A 26,197-nucleotide genomic window follows, 5' to 3' on the forward strand; every position below is an offset into this window, starting at 1 on the left:
GAATACATATGAAAATGCTATGTTGTAAAAAAATGTTTAGGTATTTAAAGTATTACCTATTGGATTGTGAGTAAGAAATCTTTTATTTTATTTTCCTTCGAAAATTATACTGTTCATGATTGCATGCATTACCAGGCGCAAAAATTCTCTAGTTGGACCTCCAGCATCCACTGCTCCTTCAAATTGGCCATTTTCATCACTGAACTCAACACTAATACTGGCCATTGGTTTAACAAATTTGCGTTTGACAGTTCGCACAGCCCCATCTAATATGTTTGACCTAATAACATGAAACTTATTGACAGCTGTTTCATCAATTTGTTCTTGCAAAGTTTGTAGGCACTGTTCTGCGGTGACATTGTTTTGGGATTTCCTGCAATGTAAATATTCGTTGGTGACAGTGTACATTATTGACAAAAATTAAAGGAAATATAAATACATATATAACTGACTCTGATATGGATGGTTCTCCAAGCAAAGATTCTTGAATGTCCTGCTGGATGTCCCCATCACTGTCATCACTTGAACAATTAAATTCTTCATTGCAACTCGCAATGAGATTGACATACTCACTACATAAAAAAGATTTAACTTGCAAATTTGTTATGTATTTCTGTATGTTTTCTACTTGTAAATTGAAGATTCTGCAATGGTTTCAGAACATTCATTTGATGTATCTTCTAAAACATTGCCTTTTGAACTGTTGGGAGTATCATTGCATTCCTAAAGAATGAAGTTTAATTTATTAGGTTAATGTACAAAAGAATAAATGGCAATTGTAAAACTAACATACCATGTCACAATGGTTAATTGCAAGATGATCCTTTGTGCAGATATGTATTTTTTTAGTATTTAATGCAAGCACTGCTCTGGCATTCCACATAAAGTTATCATCCACTGCTGCTTTTGTCAGTAAATTAAGGCCTGGTTTGTGCATCAAGAAGTCCAAAGCAGAAAAATGTGAAAAGCGTTGATGATTGCTGTTTTCATTTCAGTCATGTTCCACGCATTGTTAATTTGCAAAACATGGTGCAAACCCATTGTTTTGGCATCTTGGTATAGCCATAAACCATTCACCATTCATTATTTGTATTGTTTGGGAAAACTCTTGAAGCGGTATGCACACCACAGTCCTTGAACAGTACCGTTGTTTTTGTTTATTTTTAAGAGGTAGTTTACGACCCCCTTTGATTGCAGTTGGTGTGTATCTATTTCCTGTGTATGAATTAAATGGACGGAAAACTTTCTTTCGCTCCTATTAAAACAGACAAAAACCATGTATAATATTTTTACATGTATACAAATATAAACATGCAAGCTTACAGGTTGAAAGTCATCATCATCACTATCTGCTAGAGTGGAATGACTTGGTTCATTTTTGTCATTATCAAAAGTTGGATTCTGTCAATACATCACAAATATCATATAAAGCAAAAGCATTTTGGCGTAGTAACCCCGGGTATAAACAGATACAAACATGCTTAGCAATCTATAGCATGTGATTTTACATACATTATTTGTCTGCCTTGTCCCCTGGTGATGTACCTGTCCACTCCTGGAAGTTGATTGTCCAGTAAGAGTTCTACAAGTATTAGCACTGACGCGTCCGGTTTGTTGCCTTGATAGTGTAGTAACAACTGAAGTCAACTGATTTACAACTTCTTGCAAGTCTAATTGCACGTATTTACTTATAGCAGAATACATACGCACTCAAGTGCAATGAAACGATATAAATGAGCAAAAGGATTAAACATCATATTTCGCGGGTATTACAACCACGTTACCGGAACCAGCTTCGGTTTCCCACAATGCACCGGGTAACTTTAGCATAAGGCCAGGCAAAAACTTACAAAATTCTGCAGTCAACAATTCTACACGGCTTGCTTCCTCTTGTATCTAAAATAGTTTTTGTCTGTTTTGTGTTGACAAATTTTCGTCGAAGTGTAGTGAATGAACTTGCATAATAAAAACATTTTATTGCTTTTGAATGGAACACTGAAAAAGCATGCATAACAGAACAGATTACATAGGAAACGAAACCTATACAATACATAATAAACAAAACCTAAACAATATTGCAAATGCTTTTAGCGAGAAATGGTCGCCAGTTTGTTTCATCAAAGGTTTTTAACTGGGGAAGCACACATGTGGCATAAAATTGAGGATCTGGATTTATTATTTCCATGTAAAAGTCACAAAATGTATACACAATAAAATAACATTGTGATTTTTTAGTTATTGCAAGTTGACCTTGAATGTGAAAATAATAATTGTGGTTGTTTTTAAGGAAAAGTTTTCCATCTACTAATTGAAGAAATGGAAATTCTTTGCCAACTGCTATTTTAGAATTTCTACCATTATAAGGGCATTTAACTTCTGCTATTGCATTAACTCCAACTATAGCATCAGGAGTGGCAGCCAAATAGGGTTCATCTACACTTATCAAAACCAGTAAGCAAAGAAGATTCCTGCAAAGCTATTAATTCATACATTTCTCCATGATTTACAGCAGAGAAATGGATTTCTTTGTTGGAATATATAGCTTTGCAAAGCTTTTCCATGTCTCTCCTGTGGGTTGCATGAACTATTTCTCCAAATTTTGATAATGTGATCCTCCATTTTCTTTCATCATGCTTTGCTCTGCGATCACTTTGTGATAAGGTGTTCATCTCAATGTCTGATGCCTTCTCCTGAGAAACCTACAAAATTACATGAGTATAGCATTATGACATCTTGTATTTCTTTTACAATAAAGAACCTACTCTATCTACCCAGTGTTCCAAGAATGGTAAGAGACAATAATCATGGTCATCTGCAGCCACTCTTAAATCTGCTCGCTCATAAATGTGCCTTATGGATAAATCTTTTTGTGAATTGCGGATCGTGTTCCGTACATAGTCACAATATCCAGGCATATTCCGATATTTTGATGGCTTTGGATCTTCATTGCAGGTGCTTGAGTTAAACAAAGAAGCTGAAACTGCTCTCTCTTCTAAACGTACAAAGCTAGTTTATGAACATAACAGCATGATATTCAGCATACCAAACACAAATGAACAACAAACAACATAACATGCATTGATGAAATTCTGTAAGCCAGAATTATATGAAATATAATGCATGACCCTTAGTGATAACCATGTAATTCATACCAAAACAGTGCTCAGGCAGAACTTGTGCTGAATGGTGCCTGATTCTATAGATTACGTTTTCAAGACAGTCTTTTACGCTTTGATGTGCTGGGCTGATGAAATGACTGTAATTGTTCTGTACATGATGGTCTTACTTGTACCACATTACTTTTTACAAAATCTGCTAACATGAAAGCAGCCGCAGCTAAGTGCTTGCATGACCCATGAGGTCCTTTTCCTGCTGGGCATTCACATGTTGTATTTAATATTTCTCCTTCAGCACTTAAACTAAGATTGATGTAGCAAACATGCTTCTTCATAGAGGCCTTTACAATTCCAATAATACATGTCACATTGTTGGGCAAAAGCTCACTGCATGCCTGAATGTGGTTTTTGCATCAAGTAACAGTTTCCCTTTTTTAATAGACTTGACATCACCATGAAATAATTAAGCTGTAAATATACAAAAAGTAGCTTGCAAATTTGCAAACCATAAGGGTATATACACATGTTGTATATTCGTGCTAGGCAGGAATTTAGTGTTTAAATCTGCGTCAGGGAGAAATGTTAAAATGTACCTAAAAGTCCGGAATTCAAGAAAAATTATTTGTATATATTATAAAATTAATGTACCAACGGAGAAAGTTTCTAGTAGATAGCTACAACCGCGTCTATACCATGAAACGATAAGAGGTAAACTGGCGGCGCGCAGGTTAACGTACCTGTTACTGTTTGATGTGTGTGCGCGCGTAACAATACCTGTTTGTTACTAGATGTTTAACAATATGCGTTAAATACACAAATAAAAATCCGCGTCTCAAGAAAACACAGCATTCGAAGCTACATGAGAACGTGGGAACTTTCATTTAACTGTGTACCTATTATGCAGGGAACTAACTCACAACTAAAAGTCGAATGCGTGAGACATCAGAACATTTTTACAGTGGCATTTTTCTTCAAATTTAAAAAGGTCCTTGTGACTCCCATCGTTTAATTTTTTTGGTAAAAAAAAACTTAACTGAACAGAAGCGTGCGCAGAAAGTTAATTGACAAGGATCAGAGTATCGTATGTAACGTTTTCTCGTGTCGCTGTCCGTGTGACTTCCCAATATTCTAATTTATTCCGGAATAGAAGTGTTTGGATCGCAAAAATGGTCAACGCAGCGGTTCTCAGACTGGGGTCCGCGGTCCTTTAGGGCATTTTGCGGGGACCTCGAAAAGGTGGAAGTAATTATATATCCTTATTTTATCCAGTTTGTGCAACTGGATAAGTTGAAATCAAAGTTCAAGTGAGAATCGACCGTCTCCATTGTTAAACAATAGGCTTTATTGCATGACAACTAACAAAAATGCAATTGTTCGCGCACAATTGTAATGTTTTTGTCCTGTCTGTGATGTCAGATTTGGATCATTGTTATGCGCAATTTTGCATAACTAGCTAAAATCCTGCAATCAACTTTCGTTTTTCTGAAATACACACTCAGACTTACGTCAACACATTTAGACTTAAAGTTTGAGAAAAACTGGGTTCACGCAACCGAGATACATTTTGTCAGGGATTGTGTTTCATAAAATATGGCAACCCTATGCTAGGCTGCATACATTGTCTTAACTCCTAACCTAATCACTTATTCACAACTACAACTAAAAAACATGGATCAAAACCGATAAAATTCGGATAAACCATCTAAAGTTTCTAAACCAACTATTAGTTTTACTAATGCAAACATATTTCAAACTAACAAGAGAAAATATCGCCCATTGTCACACTTAATACCATCAAAAACTTGTTTCTGAATATCCCCAACTTAAGAAACTGCCAGGACATGCGCATACGCCTCACACAATAACTCCTTTTCTAACCAATTTTTTGCATTCTTTTTTGCAGTTTTCGAAAATAGTTGAAAAATTCTACAACATTACTGCTTTACTACTGCGAAAATATTTTGAATTGAACGTAAAAAAGCTCGAGACAAAGAGCCACTTTACGTTGTTTACTAATGCGCGCCGAGGTCTTCATATAGGTGAAATGTGGCGGCACCTAGTGGATGAACAACCCCATAAGCATAAAATTTGACTGAAACAAACATTATTCAACTTAACCTACACTAAGCTGTCTGCAAAATCTCGACAAATGTACCGCTACCACTAGCGGCGCATAGTGAAAACTCAATGTCTGATTGGTTCACAGAGAAACATAGAAATCACCAATTTAAAACTCTCGCACAGAGAGGTCACTAAATTAACTCCCCTCTCGACATTCTGGTCATCGATTGACCAATGGAAAGAATGTGTAACCCAACTTTGGCAGCAGAACACGGTTTATAACTACGCTATCTGGTTAAACAACGAAGTAATATTCAAACGGAAACCCATCGCCTTCGAAATTTTTATAAACGCTGGGATTATATAGTACCAAAAAATTATAGACAACAACTTAGACTATCGCAGCTTCGAAAGCGTTTGCGAAAATTACAAACTGATAGACAACAATCAAAACCATGCAAACTACCGGTGCCTTATTGCGGCAATTCCAACAACTTGGGAAACATACACACCTGACAAACCAGACAGAGAAACAGTCCTGGACTAAATATGGACAGGAATACAAGACAAATTATCCACAGCCAAAAATGCGTACGAGTTCTTTGCTTCGTGTAATTAACAGCAACCGAAGAGAGCTTCGTTCTCTTGTCTCTGGCTTTTTGGTACGTGGCTCGTCTGTACTTGACAAGCTGGTCAGTGAAATTTTTGTAGCATGGTTTTGTATGATAAAATGCGTTGTATCTGCCTGACTGCAAATTAACGTCTGTCGTTACATCTCTATATTTGTCAGTCTGCAATTGCAGTCTGGCCTCAGCTGCTTTTTTGAAAGTTTTCCAAGTTTTATCATGAAACTCTCGCGAGTTACTTTCATCTGATGTTTTGCATAAAATGCAAAAGCTTCGGGGTTGTTGTTGTGGAACAGTTACCTAAATAAAAAAAAACACGCGCAAACACACATTAAATAAGAAAGTACACAAGATAGGCTATATTGTATTGGAAAATTTAACACAATTACCAAATTTGAAATACATTTTGTTCTTAGCATTCTGATTAATATGGCACCTACAATATTACCACACAAAGTAGATTCAGACTTTTTTTGTAAAAATATCTTGAAATCAGTCAAAGCAGTGGATAGAACTAACCATTTGCCTTTGCGAATCCGAAATTTCACCTGCCATTTCAGTGTGATAAACACCAGTTGTTAAGCTACACCAGGGGTCGGCAACGCGTGGCAAGTTTGGCACGCGAGGTGGTTTTTCATGGCACGCCAACCGAATTGCGTGTTCATATTGAAGTAACAATTTAACCTGTCAACCTGCTTGTTGTCCGTTTTTATCTTGTGAGTGTCGTGAAATTCAGCCTTACATGCAAAAAACACTCTGCTTTCTCTATATTATTGATATCTGCTGGCACGAACCACTATTATTCAGAAAAACGTCGGCACGCGAGGTCATTAACACTTGGAAATAACAAGTAAATTGGCACGAGTCGCCTAAAAGGTTGCCGACCCCTAACTTGTCATGTTTTGGCAATTAAAGGGCCACCGACCTTTTCACACTGAGATATACTGTATGGGAAATGAGTCATATGAATGTTATCCGTTTAATACGCTCTTATTAAATAACGTGCGTTCTGGTTTAGTCTTTAGTTGTACACTAATATGATTAAATAATCACACTGATCTATTTGAAACAACCTATCTAATTCCACATACATTGTTTCTTCACTAATTACAAGTAGCAAAGACTATAATGCACATCATGCGGTCAAGCACAGCACAAGGTAATTGCACCACAATGGATTTGACGTCATAACAGTATTGTCACGTCAATGACACAGTAGAACTTTAGGGAGTCTGATACTAGCGATGCAGCGGAACATTAGTCTGTCGTATTCCAATTGGCATTGTATAAACTCAACTTGTTCTTTTGGCATTAGCTGCTAGAGGTATCTCACTCGTATATGCTGCCCCCTTATTGGGGCCCTTTGTGGGGGGTCTGGCGGGCCAAATGAGGCGGGAAAAATGTCTGTCGTTTGTGGAATTTGTATGAGGATCTCAATGGGCATCCCATGGCGGTGGAATCAAGTGGTATTTCTCCCGTTTGTTTTGTACCCATTTTTTAGCACCTTTCGGGGTCCCCCGGGGGAATACCCAGTGGGTGGGACCCGGCAGACTTCCATTTTCATTGACGTCTGGTGACCCTCTACACACTTGTATAGTCAGATATTGGTATCTAATTCGTATACCCAAATGTCGCTGGGCTGCCGGTCTAATATACACCCCAAATTGAGCGAGATTAGTAAAGAAGAAATTGAACGCGCTCTCGCTACGTCAAAAGCTGGGAAATCTCCCGGACCCGGTGGTCTCTCCTTTGAATTTTATAAACTCAATTGGGGAACCATCGGGACAAAATTTATGCACTTGATTAAGTGCCCCAGCTATGCGGATGACGTCACACTGACCCTCACTCATTTTTTTTTCTGTTATAAAGCTTTCCGCATTTTTGACATTTTTATTTGGCGTCGGGCTTAAAAATGAATCCTGAAAAAACAAAAGGTTAAGCAACCTAAATTACCCAACTCCCCGATATCAATTGGTCTGAATCTAAATTGGATATTTTAGGAATTTCGATTGGCCCTCAAAAAAAAAATTAAAACCTGTGGGAAGCAAATACCCAAAAATTAAAACAAGAAATCTCGCTCTTAAAGCGTTACCCCTGCACCTGGAATGCCAAGTCAATCCTATACCGCTAACCTTTATCCCCTCCCTGGCGACATCGTGGAGAAGGTGAACGTCATGGTGGAAAAGTACGTGTGCGGGAGTCGGAGAGTTGCTCTGCCGATTAAAACACTAAGCAAACCATTTGACAGAGGTGGGTACAATGTGGCAAACATCCCTCTATACTGTGACCTGCTTTATCTTCGTAACATTTATCAATATTGTAAACACAGAGAAAATAATTTAACAACCACACCCGGCCTTGCCTTGACGGAATACAACATCGGGCATCAGCTTTCCCGTCAATTTGGCTTTCGTTTAATAAACAGCACTCCCCATGCTGATGTTCCATCACCCTCTATACCCATTCTCTAAAATATGATAAATACAAATTAAATCTAGAAACCCTCCTCAATGACAAGATTCGTAACCTATATCGTTCCCTTAATTGCTGCTCCCCTAGTGGCACCCTCCACAGAGTCACCACTGGAGGAGCATTCACCACCCTATACTAATATCACATAACATGGAATTGCCTTCCCCTCTACAAAGTTTTCCGATTTCCTTCTTGACAATGACACATTGTGCCCCTTCTGTCAAAAATCCGCCGAAACAACCTGGCACCTTTTCAAAGAATGTTCCCAAATTCCACTGGCTTGGCGCGAGGTGCACCAACTCATCACTCGTGCCACTGGGTGCACCTCGCTAAAATTTACAATTAATCTGGTTATCAATATGGAAATACCATCGCTCCTGGAGTACTGGTCCGATATTTTGATTTACGTTATTTCTATTACAAAACAATGTGTTTGGCAGCATCGCAATAAAATAAAATATGATAATATTAAACCCTCAACCAACAAAATCTTTTTTTCTGTCAAAATATCCATCATTCGCAGACTTTATTTTGAAACTAACCGTCACGATTCTACCTTTTTGTCAGTACTCCAGGGGCTGAGGGAAGCTCTAAGGTAGTCAGCTATTTACTTTTGTTGTTATCATTTGACTTCTTTTATTCCGTCTGTGTTTTCTGATCATTATTTACCCACCTTTATATGTTTTACCATTCGTATTTCCCAAACTGGACAAAAAAGAAAAAAGGGTACGCATACACGTATTTATAGATATGTATCGACATATAATTGTATACGTATGTACTTATGACGTATATCGATGTATCCAACGACTTTATTTTGGCATTTTTTTTTATTTACTTTATTATTAATATCTCGATTACCACTTATATATCTAAACACCATACCATGATAAAATTTATGTTTCATTATATATATGTTTTGTTGTTTTGTTTCTGCATTAGTAGTATATATACACGATACAACCAGGGTTGATATTCTTTTCTTTTCCATACATCAATTTATATATATGTCTTTTTTGTTTATTGATGCGTATTCATGTTGCTGTGTTTATTTTGTTTATGTAATGTTATTTTTGCGTGTATTTCTATCAGTTAAATTCGCTGCTTTGTGTTCGTAACATACTGTGTTGTTGTTTTTCGGTTGTGCAAAATTTTTGGACTTATGTCAATAAACAAAAATGGTGGCAAAGGATTGTAGTCAGTTTCTGCCGGAATTTGTTTGACACCGGGTCGCCAGAGACCCCTTTGGATTACCTCATTGGATATACTGCTGTTTTGTCATTGCACTCATTGGATTATTTACAACGATAGAAGCTCTGCAACGCACCACAAATTGAAGAGTGGGCGTGGCGACCCCGCCTATTAAGGTCGAGGGCCATATTGTTTGTAAACATGGAGGATGCCCCTCCAAAGAGTCTTCCACAGGAGGAAGCAATGCTGCTCGCCCTCCCTCTGCGCCTCAGGTCCAAACTCCTGGAGGAGCACATCAAGACGGCACGTCCAAAGGTGCGCTGAGATAACTTGCACATCAAAAGAAAAAGCCAAGGTGTTGTGCGAACGGTTCAATGCACTGCAAGAAATAGAATACGCCAAAATGCACGACCCTGAGTTTACTGATGTCGTAATTGAACACATCCCAAACAGGTTCGATTGGAAACCCATCTTATATCAACTGGAAAGAAGACCTGGGGAGGTCAGGAAATATTACAAGTTACGAGATCCTCAATTCAAAAAATTCAACGGGAAAAGAATCTTCGATCTTCGCACTTCTGACCTAAAAGAAAACCCCACACCAAAAAACGTACGAGTCAGTGGACTACGACAACCAGCCGGTGCAATGCTTCCATTGCCAGAAATTTAGCCACGGGGATCGCAACTGCCCACAGGAGCAAATCGAAGTTGAAAATCAATAACGCCGAAGGAAAGTAAAAGAACGCACAGTCGCCATGCCACGGTCATCAACGCGGCGGATAACGCGAAGGTCATTAAAGAGGCATTTGAAGAGTTAGAGGACGGCTGCAATTGCTGATCCGAAAATCAGTACGGCCAAAGATTCGCTTGATACCAACGAGGGGAACCCTGCCTCCCCCTCACACGATTCAATGGATATACCACCTGATGTGGCCCAGGAGGAGGAGGTCCGTTGCGACTCCTCCTCAATATTAAACACCGATTCCAGCGGCGAAGTAGAAGAAGAGGAGACCTCGAAGGAGGAGGAGACCTCGGAGGACAACCGTTTTACAAAGGTCAGCAGAAAGAGGCGAGGGAGGTCTACTCCATCCCCTAACAATAACATTAACAAAAAATATCCAAGTGTCCGTGTGGGCGCTTTGTGGGAGAATCCGGTCTTGCAGAAGGTCTGCGAGGGCATCACTTTTGGTTGTGCTTGCGGTTCAGTTCTTGCAGTCCAACCCGGACGTGCATCTACGTGCCCAAGTTGTAAGAGGACGTATCATCCTCACACACACCACGCTAGTGGCCCGGGTGGTCAGACGTAATTTATTGTGTTTTCGTACCCTTTATTTACATTGTTTAACCTTTTTTAATGGCTGACTACTTAAAAGTAGCAACCCTCAACTGCCGAGGACTCGCGGATGACGCCAGGAGACTGGCCGTCTTCGAGAGTCTTCGGCAGTTGGAAGTCCATGTCGCACCTGCAAGAAACTCACGGCATAGACTCGTCGATTTGGGCCTTCCAGAGCCTTGTTCTATTCAAACCAAAATCCTATTCGGGGGCCAGGTCGGAGAACGGAGTCGGAATCTTGCTAAAGCATAACGCCCTTATCTTTGTTTCTCACTCTGGGGATGAGAAGGGTAGAATTTTGGCTGCCGACATTAGCCTATAATACCATTCAACCATACATGTCGTAAACGTGATCGTTTGCAAAGGGTGCGCTTTAACAATGTTTTTTCTAATTTCATGCCTACCAATGCTGGTGTCCCACAAGGTTCAATCTTGGGTCCATTGCTTTTTTTAATTTATATCAATGACATTTCCAACAACATAACTTGTAACACCTCGCTTTCTGCTGATGACACAGCACTCTACTTCTCCGATAAATGTCCAAATAAACTTTGCGAAACGTTACAGCAAGATCTTAATCTACTTGACAAATGGGCCTCCAACTGGGCAATTACATTTAACCTTTCTAAATGTAAAGTATCCTTATCCAAAAAATCCACAAATCCCAAGATTCATTTTAAAGGCTGCGCTTTGCCGGAGTCTTCTTCCCACAAATACTTGGGGCTTTAGTTCACACCAAATTTATCCTGGCACAGCCACATTTGTTCCATATGCCACAAAGCACGAGTGCAACTAACTCGCCTACGTAAAATTTCTGGAATTGTTTCCCGTCACATTATTCTTACTCTTTACAAGTCCTACGTCCTTCCTATACTTGAATATGGCGATATTTTATTTGACAATTGCAATACCTCGGACAAACAATTAATAGAAAACGTGCAATACGACTCGGTAAAACTAATCCTAGGATGTATGAAAACCACGTCGCACAATAAAATATTACCTGATCTCGGCCTAACATCGCTTTACGTTCGCAGAAATGTCCACGCCCTGCTTCAGTTTTATATCGCATCGGGCCTTCTTATTTGCTTGGATGGTTTCTTACGACCTTCGTCATCCACTTAAACTTAACTCCATTCATTGTCACAGCAATCAAAAATTTAACTCGTTTTTTTTGCAAGTCCACTCGCTTGTGGAACGAGCTTCCAGAAGAAATTCGCTGCCTGAAGTCATTTTCAGCTTTTAAATTTAAACTTAAAAGACACTTCTTTACACCCGGCAACTAATACTTTGCACCTACATGGATCTCAACCCAAATTCACCGCAGTTCATTGCATGCTAAGACTTGGTCACAGCCCACTGAACATAAACCCTGAATATTATCGCCGCTGTGCTTGTAATGGTTTAGAAACAACAAAACACCTATTCCTTCAATGCCCATTATCAGTTCGTCCCCGAATCACTTTGCTATCACCATGCAGAAAATTTTGTCTGCAGACACCGAGCTTAGTGTATCCTCTTTTCACAATGTTGCTCCTAAAATTATCCTTCGTTATATTTTGTTCGGACATCCTGGTTTAAACAAAGCGAATCTTTTGTTGTTTTTCAATGCTGTTCAAGTTTACCTGTCTGCTTGTAAACGATTTTGATTTGTGTACTGTACTTTTTTTTACTATACTGCTTCTGTTTGCTTCTTTCCACTACTTTATTTTATTACTAATGACCCTGTTTTCCATTAATGCGTTTCGTCTTGTTGCATAACGACACGACAAAGGGCAATTTTCAGTTTTCGGACTGTCGCCGGATTGTCGAAAAATACAATAAAAAAAACGTGTATGCCCCTATCCGTGACGAAAGCGCTCCCTCAAGGAACGCTTTCTTTGACTCTCTCCATACCTACACCCACTCGAAGCATCCCACTCTCTTGGCCGGTGATTTCAACGGTGTGCAGGACCCGATACTTGAGCGTTTCTCCCCTTTCCGTGGTAGTAACGAAGAAGTCCGGTCTTATTGCCCTTGTTGAGAACCTCCATTTGTCGGATTCCTTCCGAAAGTTGTGCGGTAACAATTTTTTTTAACACACGTAGAGAACATAACACCCAGCCACGTCTAAACAGATTCTACGTTTCACATCATGTACACCCCATTTCGGAATACGGCACACAAAATTCAATCTCAGACCACGATATTGTCACATTACAAATTCGGACAGAACCTCAACCATCCAGGGGGAAGGGGCTCTGGAAGAACAACACAAACACAACAGACGCCTTCCAGGAGGCACTTGAACGCAGGTGGACTTTGTGGCGAACGCTACATCCCACTTGCTTCTAGGACAAAATCTCCGGGTGGCTCAACATGAAACAACGCATTAAATTAATGAACATAGAACACTCACAACACAACGCACAACAGGCAAACACGGAAGCCAAGCAGCTCGAGGAAAGGGTTACGGCTATTTGGAGGCAATTAGCAAGGGACCCCTCCCTTCTCCCTGAATACCTCTCTTCAAAACGCCTTTCGGCCAAAACCCAGCGACAATCTGCTCGCGCCCAAAATTCTGAAGTCCCAAGCTTCCTGTTATGACAGTGGGGATCGGGGTACCAAGGAGTTTTTTCAGCGTTTTACAGAACACACAGCTAATACTGGTATTGTTAAATTGTGTGATGATTCCGGTCGCCACACGGAAAACACTAAGGAGATGCTTAACATCGTCCACACGTTTATAATTATGCAAATGAAGTTGGGGAAATCCCCTGGGCCCGATGGCGTCAGCGTCAAGTTTTACTGCTCCTGCTGGCGTGTCATTGGCCAGGATTTAACCGACGTCATTAACACGATGCACTCGACGGAACCGTCCCGGACGAGATGAAACGTGGCACAGTCATCTTAATTCATAAGAAATCAGAAAGGTTAATGTAGAGTGTACTTAAAGAACTGCTTTGGAAAATTTGCCTCGTATACATTGACGGCATTGTTACGTTTTCGGAGGATTTTTCCAGTGGCCTAAACAATCTGCGTGCTGTATTTTCTTGTCTACGAGATGCCGGATTAAAGTTGAAACCTCAAAAGTGCCGTTTATTTTCTCGTCAGGCATCGTTCCTGGGTTACATCGTGTCTGAAGCTGGAGTGCAATGTGATCTCGCTGAGCTTAAAGCGGTCCGGCATAGTAACACTAGTGAGGTGAGAAGCTTTTTAGCGACGTTTTTTTCGCAACTTTGCAGGCATCGCTGAACCCCTAACCAGTCTCACTAGAAAAACCTCGAAGTTTTTGTGGAGCACAGTGCCAACGAGCATTTGATAAAATAAGGAAATGTTTAACTTCTGCACCAGTTCTGTCCTATCCCATGTCAGATCCTTGACACAGATGCTAGTGCAACCGGTCTTGAGGCTGTATTGTCCCAATCAGACGGACACTGTGAATATGTTGTTTCGTATGCAAGTCGTGCCCTAAGCAAATCGGAACGTCACTATTGCGCAACGTATCGTGAACTATTAGCAGTAGTTCATTTTGTTCATTATTTTCGCCATTATTTGTGGGGAAGGCTATTTGTGTTGCGAACCGATCATGCATCGTTGCAATGGCTTTTCAATTTCAAGGAGACTGAAGGAATGCTTGCCCGGTGGCTTTCGGTGCTGGAGACGTACCACTTTTCAGTTGTGCACAGGGCTAGTAAACAACATTTAAATGCGGATGGATTATCTCGACAGCGTTGCCGCCAGGAGCAGTGTCCTGATTGCATGCTACTAGAAGGAAATACGCCGAATCAAGTCACTGCAGCGGTTAGAAATACGTCTCATGCTGAATCAAATTGGCTTTCTCAATGGAATACTCAGGATTGGCAAAGTCAAGACGGGGAACTGAGTGCCGTGGCAAGGTTTAAGGGAATTAGTCAGCATGATTCATCGCAATCCCAGTTTTTAGATAGCGGAGGGCATCAGTGGGATCTGTTAGAATTAGAAGACGAAGAACAAAAACTCATTGTGGGCTCAAAACGTTGCGCAAAGAAATATTGTATCACTTGCACGAATTAAGAACTGCTGGTCATCTTGACATTAAGCGAATCATAGCACAAATTCGAAGGAGGTTTTTTTGGCCTGGTCTGCGACGAGATGTAACTCTATGGTACAAATGGTGTCTAATTTGCGCACGCAGAAAACCTACGCATGGCCGCCATCGAGGACTGCTAAAACAAAACATAGCAACTTATCCGATGGAGAGGGTGGGCAATAATATTCCAATGACCGAGTTAGGAAACCAGTATATATTAGTAGACTCGGACTATTTTACTAAATGGACTGAATGTTACCCGTTGCCGGATCAACAGGCTTTGACGACAGCACAAACTCTTGTCTCGGAGTTTGGTCATGAACTTGTCTGGTTATCAACCGACGGTTGATGAAACCAAAGTTTTGCAACTTGGTCTTAATTTTGCCACTGCACCACGGGTGGTACCGAAGGAACAAATTATTGCTGCAGTCGAGAAAGGAATTTAGTCAGCAACCCGCGCACATTAAAACAATCATTCAAGGCAAACTGCCTTCGCACACACAGAATGGGTCAAAGCAACCTCAGTAACACCGAGCGCACCAAGCGATCCGAAGTTTGAGGTCAAATGAAGACATCTCGATCTTATCCGCAGACAAAGGTAACTGTACTGTCATATTGAACCGCCTAGATTACGACAAGATAATGTCTGACTTATTACTGGATGCTTCGACTTACAAGCATTTAAAGCGTGATCTCATCTAACATGCAAAAAAATTGCACACAGAGAGACGATGCATTTCTGAAGCCATATTCCATCAACTGCATAGCACGGCATCTACGACTTACCAAAAATCCACAAGGAAGGCATCCCTTTGCGACCAATCGTTTCGTTTGTTGGTACTCCAACTTACAATCTTGCGAAGTACCTAGCGAAAGTTATTTCTCCATATTTCGAACTCGTCCAAGTTTGTTCAAGAGATAGCACAGTTGCCGCCCCAGTCCAACAAAGAGGTAACGGTGTCGTATGACGTCGTGCCACTTTTTACAAGTGTTCCTGTGGAATTGGCGATGGACATCCCGTCGTCATCCAGGATTTTAAGCGACTACAGCAGGGGTGGCCAAACTCCGGCTCCTTGGGCCTTTGATCGCGACTCTTTAATGTTGCGCATGTATTTCCTCCATCCCCAGCTTCCTGAGTTATTAACTTGCTTACAAAACAATGCATTCTATCACGTATTAACAATAGACGACTGATTGTTTGTAATACCCAATGTACATTCCGAAAACCGAAAGAACGTAATTGTACAAAAGTGTACCTAGCTTGTGCATTGCAAGTTAATTCAATTATCAAAATTAAGTTGTGAGTTCGGGCTGACATTTTAAAGGCATTTTGCGGCTTATACTAGCAATAACTGCGAAGTTTAGCAAGAAAATGTCGTTAAAAACTCATTGCCAAAAAAGAAAGTATGAACAGAAAAATATAACTTTTAAAACAGAATGGGAAGAGGAGTTTGCATTCACTGATAATGGAGGCAAACCTGTGTGTCTTTTCTGTCAAGCTTCGCTTAATCATTATAAAATGAGTAACTTGAAACGTCATTACGAAGCTAAACACAAAACATTTCCAATAACCCACCAAGTCGGAGTTACGGATCAGGAATAAGCTTAATGAGGTAAAATTGTCCCTAAATGAAAAGTGCTGACAACTTTCTGCAAGGAAGTTGACACAACTTATTGTATCATGGAATATTGCCCGGTCCATACATCCATATTCAGATGGTAAATTTGTTGAGAAGAATATATCTGAGGTGATTGCAATGTTAGGTCCTAAAAACACAAAACTTCAGCAGCTTATATCGCAAACTCCAGTTTTAAGGCAGACAGTTGAAAGACGGGTATCTCTGATAAATGTTAATGTCGAAGACTAAGTGCAGAATGTTTTGAAAAAGTGTACTGCGTTCAGTTTAGCTTGAGATGAGCCAACAGATGTGCAAAACAGCCCGCAATTGGCTGTATATGTTCGTTACGTTACTGTAAAAGAAGAGTTGTTGAACTTAATTGTATTAAAGGAAACAACTCGCGGTGTAGATATTAAAAAAGACGTTCCGCTAAATAGACTTGTTAGTGTTGCAACAGAAGGAGCACCTGCAATGGTAGGAAGAAAAGTAGGTTTAATTGGACTCTTGAAGAAGGATGGTAACTTTCCTGCTTTCCTTCCTGTTCACTGTATAATTCATCGTGAGCACCTAGCAGCAAAATATTTTAAATATGAAGACGTTATGAAAAATGTTCTTGTAATTGTAAATTTCATACGCAAAAATGCCAAGACCCACCGACAATTCAGAAACTTCATTGAAGATTTGAATCTTGAAGATAAACGTGACGATGTCTCATTTTACTGCAATGTAAGTTGGTAGTTCACGAGTAACGTTTTGAGTAGATTTGTTGGAATCTGTTATTATTTTTCTTAATACAAGAAACAAACCTTATCCTCAGCTGGAATGGATACAAGACCTTATATATCAGAACAATCAGTTACCTCTCTAGTATTAGTGCTCTATGATGGAACTGTTAGAACTACAGGAAGATGTCGCCTTAAAAATGGTACACAAATCTCTGACTACAGTTTAGTTCTGGAAACAAATCCCAGAAGCAAAATACCTGAACCTGAAGAAAGCCGGTATCCGGCTGATTTCTATTTTCAGCACAACATACTGTTGTAAGTCATTTTATTACGCGATGAAATTTGTGAAGTCAAAACATCGTTCAGGTTTGACAAACCAACACTTGAAGGAACTGCTCCGCACTGCTTTAACGTCATATCAGCCAAATTTCAAACCCCTTGCAGCCCAGGTAGAGACTCACAATATCACCACACAACAATATTCGTTATTTAATAGTGTACATTTCGTTGTGAGTGAATAAATTCGTTTTTGATTTGTGTGTTGCGGCTCTTTTAAAACTAAGTTTTGTGATGTGCGACTCGAGCATGAAGCGGGTCTGGCCACCTAGCCTTAAAGACAGAACACCATGGGTCCCGTTGTGGACAGGGCTGCCAAAGCTTGGGTTTTTACTTGTCGTCTTGGGTTCTTGGGTTTTATTTTGAAAATTATAGCAATTCTTGGGTTTTGAGTCCTATTGATAAAATAAATATATGTAAGAACTATTTTTAACAAAAAAAGTGTTTCGAGTAGCTGCACTGTTTAGGCCTCACTTTTATTTTCTCTCTTTTCTACATCTTAATTCTTTCTAGATAAGTATACAGTGATAGCAATCAATGCATAAATTTGACATTTCATTATAAAATAACTCATACCCCATCAATATAAGCGAAAAAATGGTAAATGGTATGCTATGAGTTTTTAAGAAGAATGGTTGAAAGAAGTAGAATTTAAGAATGGCTGATTCAAGATTCTAAAGATAGCGTTTCAAGCTATTGTAGGTGCTGTAATTAAAAATGCAAATAAATCAATGCTCGTTAAACATAAAAACTCTGCTAACCATCACAGAAGTTTTAAAGCTGCTAAATATACTGTAGATATTACTAATTTTATGAAAAAGAAAACAGATGATGATCATCATTAAACAGCCAAGAGTGAACTGGCAATTGCTGCATATTTTATTGAACATAATGCTTGCATTGACTCATTTAAATTCTTGGGTTATTTTGCTGTGAGTCTTGGGTTTTGTTGAAACTCTCATTGGCAGCCCTGGTTGTGGATATGCTTGGAGCAGTCCTTTTTAACATTCAGGGGAATTTTACCAGCGGGTTCAAGGCACAGCGATGGGTTCCCCGGTATCTGTGGTTGTGGCAAACATGACAATGGAAGCGCTTGAGGAAAAAGCCTCATCAACATTTGCCAACCCATCAAGATTCTGGCGGCGATATGTTGACGACATTTTTGTGTCATTGCTAAGAACAAGGTTGAAAGGCATTTCTACGGCATCTCAACGAGGCGCAACCAGGCATTCGGTTTACCACGGAACTCCAATCGGTAAAATGTCTTCCATTTTTAGATGTTCGAGTCACAAGAACCGATGACGGTGTCTTGTACTCGAGAGTGTACCACAAGCCAACGAGTACCGACATGTATCTCAATTTTCGATCTCCCACATACCAGAAAAGAGAGGTGGTTCGTTCCCTAAAAGATCAGGCACGACGCTTGTGCACTCATAGCGACGACTGCGAGGCGGAACTGACAAAGGTTCGCAAAGCCTTATAACGGCTACCCCAACTGGATTCTCTGTGATCGACGGGCAGCGTGTCCCAAACAGGTGACCCATCCAAAAACAGAGGGTTTTGTGGCACTTCCGTACATACCGAAACTGACGGATGTTCTACGGCGTATGTTAGGTGACTTCGACGTAGCCGTTGGCGTCCAACCTGCCAATACTCTCCGCAAGCTACTGAGCCACCCGAAAGATCTAATCGACACCTTTGAACAACGTGGTTTTGTATATTCTATTCCCTGCGCCGAGTGTCCGTTAATATATATTGGGAGACTGGAAGGTCACTCAACCCGCCGAAAAGAATATCAACGGGATGTTGCCAGCAGCGACGCGAAGAAGTCGGCCCTTTCCAATCACAAGGCCGCCGTATTGATTTCAATGCGGCGTTTGTTGTGGCCCGGGAGCCTGACTACAGGAAAAGACTATTTCTTGAGTCATGGAATATTCACCAACGGGGCAACACAATGAACATCAAAACAGACGTGATGCTTCCAGCGTGTTACAGGCACCTGCTTAAAGATTATAGACCCAATCTTTCATTATCGCGCGGTGTTTTTGTTGCGTTCCATTATTTTTTGCCTTTGTTTATCGTGCACTGTACTAGTCGCATTCAGTGTTATTTACCCTGATGAAGACGACCTGTAAAGGACGTCGAAACAAAATTACATTTGCCAAAAGAGCTCTACAAACTTGATATTGTGCCTGGCAGTAATAGCTTATCTGTCCCATGTACGCTGCATATGTTTTTTAGGAGCATTTGTCACATCCATACAATTCTGAGTATAGTTTTGTGCATATAGCCATTGCCCTGGCTGGTGCATCACATATGATGCACTTAATACTGAATTTAAATATACAATTACCAACTTCTAGTCGACGTTTTACACTTTCGTTAAATTCACATATGAAATCAGTCAAAAAAAATTGGAAGGTTCGGATGTTCCGTATGTTAGTACATCAGGGAATACACGTCCAAGTTCGACAACACTGCCAAGCACTGGCGAAAAGCAAAATTTTGAGCTCTTGAACAATGGTAGCCCATCAACATTAATGTCAAGCCCCCAAGTAACAAATGATTTTTCACAACCTGCAATATAAAATGTAGCTACTTTCTCAATCCAAAGTAGTAATATTGTATTCCAGACTTAATTTGGACATCTACACTTTTGGGTGTTGACAAAAGGGTTCGGCACGTACATGGCAACTTACTGACACAAGTAGCTGTTCCAGATGTATAACTTCTGCAACATGGTTGACATTGTATGCAGTGACTCAGTTGGAGTGCCATTACATTTTTTATAAGTCTGATGTTTCTAAAAAACAATAACGCGAGCATTACTAGACGTAGCCAAAATACGTAAAGTGTTTTACACAATGAGAACCCTGCTAGCAATAACAGTGCGCAGTTCTCAAAAAACAATCAGAAGTACTCATCCATGACCATAACATTTGGTATGGGTTTGTTATATGGGTTTTGGTATGGGTTTGTTATATGGGTTTTGGTATGGTGTGATAATTATCCATGGTAAGTTATGTATGATTTGATTTGGGTCTTTTTTAGCTTAGTGATATTTAAGTTTTACAATTATAATACAGCTGTTTCCGAACATTTCAGCTGCAATAGGATTTGTTTCTCCTCTTCACGAACCCTCAAACTTAACGAACCTGCTCTGTTGCCATACAGCCGTTTTCTACAACAACGCCTTGGCACGCCTTGTTTTACGTCCGTTTACTAAATCGAATATGGCAGGGGTGGCCAAACTACGGCTCCCGAGCCACATGCGGCTCTTTAAATGTTGCACATGCATTTTCCCCATCTTGCCGTTGTTTGATTAGATTTGTTGTTGTTGTTGAGTTTATTTCGCTTGGTGAAAGACAACATAGCGACACAATAGCACTAAAAACAATCACCAAGCCGGAAATAGCTGCGCAACGTTAAAACGTTATTAAGCGCAAAACAGTAAAGGGCACAATTGGTGGATGATACCAGAACGCGCTGCAGCTACACCGTATTATAAAGCGTTATGTGACTGGGGCTCACAAGAAAGTGAGGTTGGCGCAGTGATGGTTAACACGACTGGGGAGGGAACGTTGGTGGGACCAGTCGAGGGGGCCCTATAAACTAACCACCCGTGTTAGGAAAGAGGGTGGGGTTCGACAGGAAAAGAAACCACCGAAAGAAACCCTGTCGGATAGTTTCAAGCGCCGGAAGGAAGAACACACACAACGATGATAAAAATTTAAATCCTAGATTAGGACTATTATTGAATTGTTAATTAGAGAATTTGTTTGAAATATTCAACATCAGGTTAAATACCTGGCGAACGGCCCATTCCAGGGCCATCCAATTGTTTGTTTGTTTTTTGTAACAATTTGAGTTGTATTTGTGCACTGTATTTTAGTAATAGTTATATTATTTGTATTAAATGAGAGCGATTTCTACGTGTTTTACGGCATATTTGGTGCAATTTTGTATCTGTTTTAAGGTACATGTATTTAGCGAGTGCAATTTTGACGTGATTGTAGTTCGCTGTTATGAACAATATACCGTGACAATTTTGCTACTACGTTGGTGTTCAGCAAAGCAGCAAGTGCTATCAAACTTATTATGAGGCAAAATTGCTGGGTAAGCGAGCAAAAAAGTCAGGTGGTCAGACATAAATAGAAAAAACGTATTGTGTTCGTTTTGGGGTAGAGTTAGTAAAACAAAAGACAATTTAGTTTATCGGTAGATGTAAATGTCATAGAAAATTGTCACGCAAGTGGTGCACAGACAGCAAATGTGCGGAGAAAGGTGTCCAGCAGAGGGCCAACAAAGATGCAAATGAAATCAAATAGCAAATTTAAATTGACGTATTTCAGCAATTTTTTCAGCAGGACACCTTTCTCTTTGATAATTATCGGCAATTATGAGTAAACCTGAAAAACGGAGAAGTTATTATCACAACGCGGAAGATATCCACCCCGAATATGCTTAAAACTTCCCGTTCCGACTTTAAAATTTGGAACATTTGGGATTTTAGGGATTCCTATTGGTTCATTTGTCCCGTGCTCGCTCGACCGTGACCGACACTTGCGCGAAACTCAAGGTAGAGCTACTAACACCATAACGCACACGACACCCAAAGTCGATTTGGTTATATTTCCAAAAATGCTTACGGTTAGGGCTATTAGGGTCGGGGTAAGGTATTAGCACTTAAAATTCAATAAAACTAACCCAAAAAATTTTAAAACTTATTTCCCAACCTAACCCATTTATAGCCGCTAAATAAAAAAATCAGCTCTTTACGCCCCCTAATCTACTTTGGGTGTCGTGTGCGTTATGGTGTTAATAGCTCTTCCGAAACTCAAAATCCAGGTACCTATATGTCAATGAACAGGTTTTTATGCGTTTTTTGGCTTTCCTAAGCCGTAGTAGTTGTGTTTTGTAGTAAACTGTTTAATTCAAATGGCCAATGCTCAAGAAAACCTTGATTTTGCCGAGATTACTGCAGACGGGAAACTTTGCATTGAGTTTTGTCCCAAGTTTCAGCAGGTGTCGGGTAATTACCGCCAGACGGTAACAATCAGTTAGTCGTGGCCACTGATGCTTCTTAAGTTGTCAATCAGGAAAGACTTCATCATGTCACTATGGACACTGCACCAAAAAGGTATGTTGCAACAGTCTGTTTGGAAACTCGGTTGAAAGCATGTTTGCTGTATGACTGTAAGTTTAGCTTTGGTAGAACTGTTTTTACAAGCTCTGTTCAGCCAGTTAAGGTTTTTCCTGTCAACTTCATTACTAAGGACAGTAACTATTACTCGCCAATATGAATGATCATAGGGTCACTTATTTTAGAGACATTTTAAAGCAAGACTCTACATTCATACACAGGTGTAACTTGGTTTATGCTCACTATTTGTTTGACTTGTTTGGCCAGTCAAGTTTTTGCTGTTTAATTTAAGTTGCAAGCTCTTGTTGTAGAATATGTTGCAACAATAATGTATGCGGATGGATGAGAGGCTAACATAGGCAGTTGTTTTGCAAACACCCATAGACTAGTCACAGTATGAGATTGTAAGAGTTGTTTATCAGTTGTTTGTGAGACATTTCAAAACTATGCTTTGCACTGTAACTTATACCTACACTAAGTTGTAATGATTTTTATGTTGCTCACAATTAGTTCACTATATATATAATTCAGAACATTTTTGAAATCTAACATTAAATGTGCCTGAATCAGGTCTTACTGCCAAGATTGGAATGAAAGGCTGCAGGGATATGACAAGATGTGATACAAGATGGGCTCACAGTCTACACATGACTTACAATGGACAGAGGGGAAAGAATTTGCAAGACATGGCAATATCATAGGCAGTAATGTCTTTGGCAATTTGGTGAAGTGCAGTTGTGGCTATCATCAGCAGGTATGCTTTTTGTTAATTAAAGTTGGCGGTTGTTTAAACCTATCATTCTAGATATAGCTACTGTTCCTGGCTGATAATAGAGTGCGCTGAAGTGCCCATCAAAAGCTGTTGCAAGCAAGCATGAATGCTTTTAATGTACCTCAGATTTTAAAACTGTAACTGCTTGAAGTGTTGCTGCTGACCCAGTAGAGGTGCCAGCAGAACCAACCAGGACCTAGTTACCTTCAATTGATATATCTATGATAGTTTAAATTTAAACCCATGTACTGTATTATTCCATGTTTTTTGTTTTCTTTACACACATACTAATTGCATATATTTTTACACATCGGGCCATGACAGGGTCGTGTCAGAACGACCGGCAACAACCCCCTTACAATCCAGCACCTACTGACCGAACTGCACAGCTAGGTGTGGCTTAAAAAGACTGACTGTCGGCGCCACGACAGCGCCTCTAGGTGAAAGGGCCGTGCAAGGAACCTGCGTGAGTCAGGTCCGCGACCAAGCTGATATACAACTGCCTCCAGTTAACGAAACGACAGTTATTTAGTAGTAAGGAAGGTTATACTGTCAAGGCACCAACCAGCAACGCGCAGAGAGACGTGCTAAGGCGCCCAAGCAGCGTCGTCAAGTTCAGGTTAAAGACCTGGCGAACGGGAGCCTATTTAGGTCCATCTATAGTTGTTTTTTAAATTGTTATGCGTTATATTTTGTGCACTGTGTTCTCGTATTGGTTGTCGCATAATATTTGTATTAAGTGCAATTTTTGGGTGCTTGTCAAACGATTGCAGTTTGCTTTTGTGAACAATATGCAGTGACACATTTGCAAATGCGTTTGGTGATTGGTTACAGGGAACATTTAATAAGACAAAGTCACATATGAATAAAAAAAAAACTTGTGTTCGTTGTGGGCTAAAAGCGGGTCGACGTAAGTGACAAAAATAACATAAAACTTAGGCTATTGTCACATAGAAATGCAAAAGGAAATTGTCACGCTAGTGGGCCGCAGTAAGCAAATATGCAGAGAAAGGGGTCCAGCCGTAGGCCAACAAATATACAAATAGAATCAAAAACCAAATTAAAATTGGCGTGTTTAAGTTAATTTAAATTTCAAATTTAAATTAATTAAGAGCATCAAGCGGAGGAAGTTATTAGCACAAGGCTGCAAGATATCAACCCCGAATACGCTTAAAACTTCGTGTTCCGGCCTTGCCGGCGCTCCTTTGCGCCGCAATCTCTTGCCCCTTTTCTTTTGCCCCCTTTCCGGCTACGTCTTGCCCCCTTTAGGTAGAAGATTGCGTCCCAGCTTTCGCGCCAAACCCAACCGGATGTTCGCTTCCGTTTACAATCTGCGATAAAACACAACCAACGGCTAAATTTGAGGCATCGGTATCAAGTCTAAACTTTTTGTTATAATCCGGATAGCACAAAATAGGGTTGGAAACCAACTTAGACTTGAGGCTACAAAAAGCAGCCTGACATACTTCAGACCAAACAAACTTCCGGTTATTTTGCTTGGTTAACTCGTATAGTGGAGATGCCAGTTTAGCAAAATCCTGCACGAACTTTCGGTAGTATGATGCTAGGCCTAAGAATTGTCGGACTTCTCTAACCGTCCGAGGTTGGGGTCACTGCCTTAACGTGATTAGGGTCATATTTTACACCATCTTTGGAAACCAAGTGTCCCAAGAATTTTACTTCCTGTTTACAGATTTGACATTTATTAGGTTTGAGAGTCAGTCCACTTGTAATTAGACGCCCTAAAACATTGTCAAGTCGGGATAAGTGCTCATCGAAGGTTTTAGCATAAATTATGATATCGTCCAAATAAGCTAATGCCCCATTCCATTCGATACCGTGTAAGACGATGCGCAAAGGTGCTGAAACGTTGCAGGCGCGTTAGACAAACCAAATGGCATAACGTTGAAATGGAATAAGCCACGATGACATGTAAACGCAGTATTTTCTTTATCTTGATCGTCGACTGCAATTTGCCAGTATCCGGAGTTCAAATCTTAAGTGGAAAAATATTGACACCCCGATAATTGGTCTATGCTGTCATCCACACGCGGTAAAGGGTAGCTACATTTTCTAGTGCAGCTGTTAACAACACGATAATCAATGCAAAATCGTGTGCTTCCCTCTTTCTTTTTTACCAAAACCATTGGACTTGACCAAGGAGAGTCGGAGTGACTGATTACACCACGCTCTTGCATTTCGTCAATTAAATCATTTACTTTACGTTTATGAGTTTCTGAAATGCGCCTTGGCTGCTGCTGTTCCAGTGTCAATCTTATGACTAACGCGATTCGTTCGGCCAATATGATTTGCGAACATAGAAAACGCAGAAAATCGCTTCGATATTACCTCAGATAATCTCTTTAGTTCAGTCGCGTTAAGTCCAAGGTTTTAAACTTGCAATTCCTGTAACAGCTTCACGACATCGTTGTCATGGACATTCATCGTCTGTTCTTCGGTTTTGGATGAGCTACAAATAGTAAAGCCATTACAATAAGTCAAATCTCCCTCTCCGAAGATGGGAAAAAGCTTAGCCACATTAACACCACGCGGCAACAATTCGGCGAACACGTCACACCGAGCAAGCTCCGCTTTCTACTGAACAGAACCTGTAACTTCAACGTCAGTGAATGGAGGTATTTTTAACGGTTCTGTTATTTTAACATCACATACATGAGACAAACCTGGTCTCGGTAATAATGGAAGCGTACCAGTGCCCGCAGTCAGGGTCATGTGTTCGTAATTGACTATA

General features: G+C 40.2%; 2 protein-coding genes and 2 long non-coding RNA genes across 4 annotated transcripts; 1 reads left to right on the forward strand and 3 right to left on the reverse strand.

The window, feature by feature from the left end:
- Window positions 1-67: 67 nt before the first annotated feature.
- On the reverse strand, window positions 68-937 carry LOC145234330 (uncharacterized). The gene is made up of 4 exons (XM_080099069.1): window positions 794-937; window positions 629-723; window positions 453-572; window positions 68-373 (listed from the first exon to the last, which is right to left on the reverse strand). Exons 1-4 carry the CDS (start codon window positions 935-937, stop codon window positions 88-90), a joined length of 645 nt encoding a protein of 214 aa, XP_079955195.1. The 3' UTR covers window positions 68-87.
- A 261-nt stretch (window positions 938-1,198) lies between these two features.
- LOC145233328 (uncharacterized) lies at window positions 1,199-1,681 on the reverse strand. Its single transcript, XR_013861064.1, has 3 exons — window positions 1,513-1,681; window positions 1,324-1,401; window positions 1,199-1,255 (listed from the first exon to the last, which is right to left on the reverse strand). It is a non-coding gene; the product is annotated as an uncharacterized LOC145233328 (long non-coding RNA).
- Window positions 1,682-16,176: 14,495 nt separating this feature from the next.
- On the reverse strand, window positions 16,177-17,182 carry LOC145233936 (uncharacterized). The gene is made up of 2 exons (XR_013861219.1): window positions 17,124-17,182; window positions 16,177-17,036 (listed from the first exon to the last, which is right to left on the reverse strand). It is a non-coding gene; the product is annotated as an uncharacterized LOC145233936 (long non-coding RNA).
- Window positions 17,183-18,574: 1,392 nt separating this feature from the next.
- Window positions 18,575-19,013, forward strand: LOC145234331 (uncharacterized). Its single transcript, XM_080099070.1, has 2 exons — window positions 18,575-18,722; window positions 18,808-19,013. Exons 1-2 carry the CDS (start codon window positions 18,575-18,577, stop codon window positions 19,011-19,013), a joined length of 354 nt encoding a protein of 117 aa, XP_079955196.1.
- The last annotated feature ends 7,184 nt before the right edge of the window (window positions 19,014-26,197 follow it).

Source organism: Phallusia mammillata, chromosome 6 (assembly GCF_965637545.1).
Source record: "Phallusia mammillata chromosome 6, kaPhaMamm4.hap1.1, whole genome shotgun sequence".
NCBI classification, from domain to species: domain Eukaryota; kingdom Metazoa; phylum Chordata; class Ascidiacea; order Phlebobranchia; family Ascidiidae; genus Phallusia; species Phallusia mammillata.